The sequence below is a fragment of the Sceloporus undulatus genome, chromosome 9 (assembly GCF_019175285.1).
Source record: "Sceloporus undulatus isolate JIND9_A2432 ecotype Alabama chromosome 9, SceUnd_v1.1, whole genome shotgun sequence".
NCBI classification, from domain to species: Eukaryota; Metazoa; Chordata; class Lepidosauria; order Squamata; family Phrynosomatidae; genus Sceloporus; species Sceloporus undulatus.
In genome coordinates, this window is record NC_056530.1 from 14,160,947 (window position 1) to 14,167,206 (window position 6,260).

The 6,260-nt window shown below is 46.9% G+C and overlaps 1 protein-coding gene across 1 annotated transcript in view; it reads right to left on the reverse strand.

Moving 5' to 3' along the window:
* Positions 1-5,940, reverse strand: part of FNDC5 (fibronectin type III domain containing 5) — a 22,784-nt gene extending 16,844 nt beyond the window's left edge. Inside the window, exon 1 of the mRNA XM_042438939.1 lies at positions 5,657-5,940. Within this exon, the coding sequence (XP_042294873.1) occupies positions 5,657-5,756 (100 nt within the window). The 5' untranslated portion in view covers positions 5,757-5,940. The remainder of the gene's footprint in view (positions 1-5,656) is intronic.
* Positions 5,941-6,260: the final 320 nt, after the last annotated feature.

The window sequence follows — 6,260 nt, forward strand, 5'->3', positions numbered from 1 at the left end:
CTAGTTTTGCTTTAAGCAGGCAGTTTTGAAGCTAGGAAGTGATGTGCAGCTGGAAACAGATCTAGAAAGTAAACTCTCCCTTCTAGCCACCTACTTGCCCAGATCTCTGCCTCACATCTGTTAGGATGGGATATGGCTCATGTCTGTGCATTTCCATTTCCTTTGCTTGCTTCTGTAATATCTATCTATATATATAACCTTGTCCTTATGGGAGTGGCGTGGGCATTCGCTCCAGCTGAAAAACCCTGTTTACCTGAAGAACTGCAGTGTCAGATATGAGAAAATATGGGTAAAATTAATCACTTTGGGACCTAATTTTCCCATCTGCTGCAAGAGGAGGCTTGAACCCTTTAGCAAAAGGTCTGCTTGTTTCCCCGTGTTGCTGTAAATCCACCTGCTGCATCCATTTACCACCCAGAAATTGTATCCTATAGCAACAATGCATGTCAGTTTTTAGTATCAAAGGACGTCTCGGGAAGAACCAGAACGACACACAGTTCCAGTTCAGAGCTCAAGTCTGCCTCTTCCAAATGAAAATTTCCCTTCAGTCCCCAAATTTCCAGCATTGGAGTAACTTTAAAACTTCAGTTGAACATTTAGAAATATAACTTAGACATCTGGGGGAAAGGGACAGGCAGAAGGACAACGGAAATGCAAGTGCAGCAAATGCAAGAGTGATGGGTACAATTTTCAACACGTCTTTAATGCTAAAAATGTGAAGACTGAAGGGGAGGGGGAATCATTTGGGGAGGCATAGTTCTTATTTTGGGAGGTAAAGGTCTCATTTTGCTCCCCCATCTCTGGCTACAATGCATGTTCCAGCTCAAAAGTGGTGATTTTCCTTTTAAACAGATGGTAGGAACCCCTTGGCATCTCACATTAAAAAATCAGACATCTTTCAAACCAAGAGAAATGGTCCAAAAGTGGTGGTGGGGGGGCATTATTGGCAGTCCATGTGGCTCTAGGAGTCTTGGAGGGAGAAGAAAATGAACCCCTGGACTCTAGAAAGTTGCCCATCCTTGCTTCCTTCCTTCTAGCAGCTAGTTACCAGCCTTTCCTGGGACTCTGCTGCTCGCCTCTGGTTCTGGGCATGTTTTGTTGCCTATTTTCGCATCAATTTTTGCATGTCTCAACCCTCCTGGGCCTCAGTACCAGCAGTCACTAAACTGCCAGCATTTCTAGTCTATAATGGCTTGGGCTCCAGGGAACAGAGAACTGCCTGAGCATCACCTGCACCATCACAATGAGAGATGGAGCACCAGGGAATACAGTGATCGCTTGCAGTTCTACAAGGCTTCTCTTTCTTCCATCCCTCATTCTGAATGAAAGGCAGAAGGAGAGAAAAGAAAGGAGAGGGAACCTTGGGGAACGTTTGGTAAGATCCCCAAATCGGGGAGAAAATTAGGAAGCTGCTTTCAATTGAGTCAGGCCCTTAGTTATGATCTGTTCCGACTGGCAGCCACGTTGCGTTTTGGTCCAAAGTCTTCTCCGTCGTTTCCATCCCGGAGAGCTGATATTCTGAGTGAAGAAGCAGTTCCATTGGACAGCGTGGTGCATTGGTTTGAGTGTTGGACCAGTACTCCAGGAGATCAGGGTTCAAATCCCCGCTGAGCCATTGAAATGCACTGGGAGGTCTTGGTCAAGTCCCATTCCCTCTGCCTCAGAGGAAGGCCATGCCAAACCTCCTTGGAATAAGTCCATGATAGGTTCAACTTAAGGTACCCATAAACCAGACATTACTAGAAGGCACAAAACAACATTGGAAGGGTAACAGATACTAAGAAAGACCCTTGTTGGTTCACTTTGTCTAGTAGCCAAAGCACTCCCAGGATTTCATACAGACTTCTTTCCTGGCCCTATTCAAGGGATGTCAGGGATGAAACCTGGAAATTTCTAGATAGGAACATTGCAATCTGCCTTAGACTGAATCAGAGCCTGATAGCCCAGTATGGTCAACTCTGACTGGCCACCAGAGTTGCCCCAGGATTTCATGTAGGATTTTTTCCTAGTCCTACCAAGGGACGGAATTAGAAACGTGGGACTTACTACACATAGCAAGCTGCCTTATACTTCCGGCAACCATAGCCCTCTCCAAGGTTTCAGGTGGGATTACTTCCTAACCCTACCTGGAGATCTCTGGTCTTTCATCCCAGTGGATTTCCATCTATGGACTAACCAGACCTGACCTGGCTTAGTTTCCAGAATTAGATGCGATTGGACAGGCTCAAGGCAGGTAGTCCAAGATGGATAGTGGCCCTTGGGAAGCAGAATAGGATTATGAGCTAGCAATGGTAGCCATTACTCTTTCAAGCTCCTTGCCAAGCTTGATGATTCCTAAATATGCAGCACTCATGCTGACACATCTTGAGGACATGGACCATTTCAGCTCCTGATCCTGGTTTTAACCGTAAAAGGCCCCATATTGGTCCCAAGCTGTGGGACCTCAGAGGTCTCTTCCTGATGCACACGGTTGCAATGAAATCTTTTCTTGGTGATATGAGTGGCCATGCTTTATCAGTCTTGTTGTTCCCAGGAAAACTTCATTGGTTTTTAACCTTCTTAATCTAGACCTGTCTTGCTGCTTTCATTACCTGCTCTAAGTATTATTTTATAGCACAATCACTTCGGTTTTGCTAGTTAGTTTTGAATCCAAATTGCCAGGGCTGGGATGCAGGCAACTCTCCAAAAGTGGTGGGCAGCAACTTCCATGAGTCCCAGCCGGCATTGTTCACTAGCAAACTGGGAATTGCAGTGCAAAGAGAGAGCCAACAGTAGTGGTTTGAGTGTTGGACCATGACTCTGGAGATCAGGTTTTCATTCCCAGCTCAGCCATGAAAACCCATTGAGAGACCTTGCACAAGTCGCACCTTCTCAGCCTCAGGGGAAGACCGTGGCCAACCTCCTCTAAACAATTCTTAACAAGAAAACACCATGACAGGCTTGTCTTGGGGTTGCCATAAGCCAGAAACAACCTGAAGACAACACAGCCTTAACAACAAGAGACACCCAAACTCAGATCCAGGTGAAAGTGACTCACAAAACTAGAGAAACAATCTTAATCCCACCCGACGGTTGGTACTCCCAAATAGAGAAAACCATTCCAGAAATTGTGGGATGGTCCATCAACATGTGTGCAAATCCCATTGTTTGTGTGGGTCTAGTAAAGTAGATAGACCAAGGTCTACCCTAGTTGGGAATATCAACAGTCAGAAGGTAGTGGAGGCCATGTCAGTGAGGTGTTGAATCTGCCCCAGGTTTTCCCTAGAGTTATAGGAGGTCTCCAAGGTGCTGGACCTATTTGGAGAGATCCTGGAAAGCCTGGGTTAAAACCTGTAGTGGATTCACCATCCCACTGACATGGGACCTAACAGCCGCCAACACCAATAGGATTGAGGCTCTGTTAGTGTTAGCTGGTGGCTCCCAGGCCAGTGGGGCAGCAAATCTATGCCATGTTTTGGCTCACTATAAAAGATCTCTCCAGGTTACTGAAGCTATGTAGGGTTCAGTGCTTTGGAGACCTCATTTGAGTACAACCTGAAGTGAATTTACTGCCCTGTGACATGGGAGCCAAACAGTAGGTTTTAAAAAACAAAACACCTAATAGTAGAAATGGAAATACGATATTTAGTAGTAGTAGTAGTAGTAGTAGTAGTAGTAGTAGAGAATCATACTGGAGTGGATAAACTCTGAAACAGCAGAGAATGCACCAACCCCATTGCTTTTTGATCTGGAGATAAGGGAGTGGATGGTATGTAGGACCCATATTTGAACCTGAAAGGTGCTACCTGTCCCTCCAAACAGGTTTGGCACCATGGGCATCTCTTAAAATTCAGGCTAAAAACTGATTCACTGACATTGACTAGCCAATAACTTGGCCCAGGTGGCACATTTGAATTAAAACCAATTCTTGTGTGGCATCACCTGTCTTCTCTGTCTCCCTAAATTCCAGGAATCTTATGGATGACTAGGGTCTTTCTAAGAACATCCGAAGGACCATCCTCAAGGCCCAGCCAGCTGAGAGCTAAATAGTTTCAAAGAGCAGAAAGCTAGACACCTGCCTTCCAATGAGACGGCATCAGATGATGATGGCAGCAAATAACTCGAATATGTATGTATGTATATAGTAGAGAGGGGTGTCTGTTGGGTCTCCTACATTGCCTTCTCCTCAAGCTCAGCTTTCTAAAAGGAAAACAAGACAAGGAGGCCAACTCTCGTCGTGAGACACAGGCAATGGGATTTGGTGGAATACGCACCAGGCAAGGGATCCACTCTGGGTTATAATCTGAGCTGTCTAGGATCTCAGATTGAGTCACAACTCTTGCAGCTTCAGAGGTAGGCCATGGCAATCCTCCTCTGAATAAACCTTGCCAAGAAACCCCCAGGATAGGTTCTCTTTGGGCTTTCTATAAATCAGAAATGACTTGAAGGCACACAACAACAACAACAACAACAACAACAACAACAACAACAACAAAGGATCAGCACCTTGGACAGCTCTCATAATGGAATCAAACCCTTTCCTCCAACAGTTCTGATACACTGGGGGTTTCTTGGCATGGTTCTTCAGAGTGGTTTTGCCTTTGCCTTCCTCTGAGGCTGAGAGAGAGCAGCACCCAGGAGATTTCCAAGGCCAAGCGGGGATTCAAACTCTGGTCTCCAAAGTCCTAACCCAACGCTCAAACCACTATGTTACGTTGTGTGTACAGATATATCTGAGAACCAGCATGATGCAGTGGTTTCAGTGTTGGAATAGGACTCTGGAGGCCAGGGTTCTGTTCCTTCCTCAGCCATGAAACCCACTGGATGACTTTGAGCACAGCCATACTCTCTCAGCCTCAGAGGAGGGCCATGGAAAAACCCCTCTGAAGAAACTTGCCAAGAAAAGCCTATGATAGATTCACTGTAGGGTTGCCATAGGTTGGGAAAGACTTGAAGGCATGCAACAACATCAGGTATATCTATCTGTACACATACACACAGTGTGGCATAGTAGTTTGAGCAGATCCATAGACAGATATGATAGATAGGTAAGACAGACTGACAGGACATGTAGATAGGATAGGTAGATAGATAGATAGATAGATAGATAGATAGATAGATAGATAGATAGATAGACAGACAGACAGGATAGGATAGGATAGGATAGATGGATGGATGGATGGATGGATACATAGATGATAGAGAGAGAGAGAAAGAGAGAGAGAGAGAGAGGGGGGCGGTGAATATATATGATAGATATATGATAGATGGATAGATAGTTAAGATAAGTAGATATGATGGATAGATGGATAGATAAATAAGAGATAGTATAGTATAGCGTAGGTAGATATGATAGAGAGTTGGAATAGATAGATAAGGTAGGTAGGCATGATAGAGGTAGAGAGATAGGATAGATAGATAGACAGACAGACAGACAGACAGGGTAAATAGGGATAGATGATAGAGATATGATAGCTAGGATAGGTAGATGTGATAGATAGGATATATAGAGAGATATAACTAGATAAGATGGATAGATATGATGTATGATATGATTCATAGATGGATGGATTAGATAGATAGATAGATAGATAGATAGATAGATAGATAGATGATAGATCGATCCCCTGGAGGTAGGGTATCCCTGCCCTTGCCCTTGCCCCGAGGGGTGGCTGACCTGGGTCGGCGGCGAGGGCGAGGCTGGCGCCCTGGAGGCAGCAGCAGCAGAGGAGGAGGAGGGCGGCGCGGAGGCCGAGCGGGAGCCGCCGGGGGTCCATCTCTCCGCCGCATGGGCCCCGCTCCCCCCCGGAGCCCCAGCCGGAGAAAGGGGTCACAGGGGCCCAGGGCCCTCCGGAGCCCAGCAGGAGAGCATCCCCGGCCCCTTCGGCTGCAGCAGGGGCCCAGGAAGGCTAGAAGAGAGGAGAGAGAAGGAAGGAAGGAAGGAAGGAAGGAAGGAAGGAAGGAAGGAAGGAAGGAAGGAGACAGGGAGGGATTGAAAGAGAAGGAAAGGAAAGGAAAGGGCCAGCCAAGGAGGAAGGAAGGAAGGAAGGAAGGAAGGAAGGGCGGCGGGGCCTGGGTCTCCTCCTGCGTCCGGGGGTCCTTCTTCCTGGAGGAAGGGATGGAGGGATGGATGGAGGGATGGAGCAGCCCAGGAAGGAAGGGGACCTCCGGACGCCTCTGCCTCCGCCGCCAGTCAGCCAGTCAGTCAGGCAGCTCCATTCATGGGGAGGAGGGAGGGAAGGAGGGAATGAGGAAAGGGAGGAGAGAAGAGGAGGAGAGAA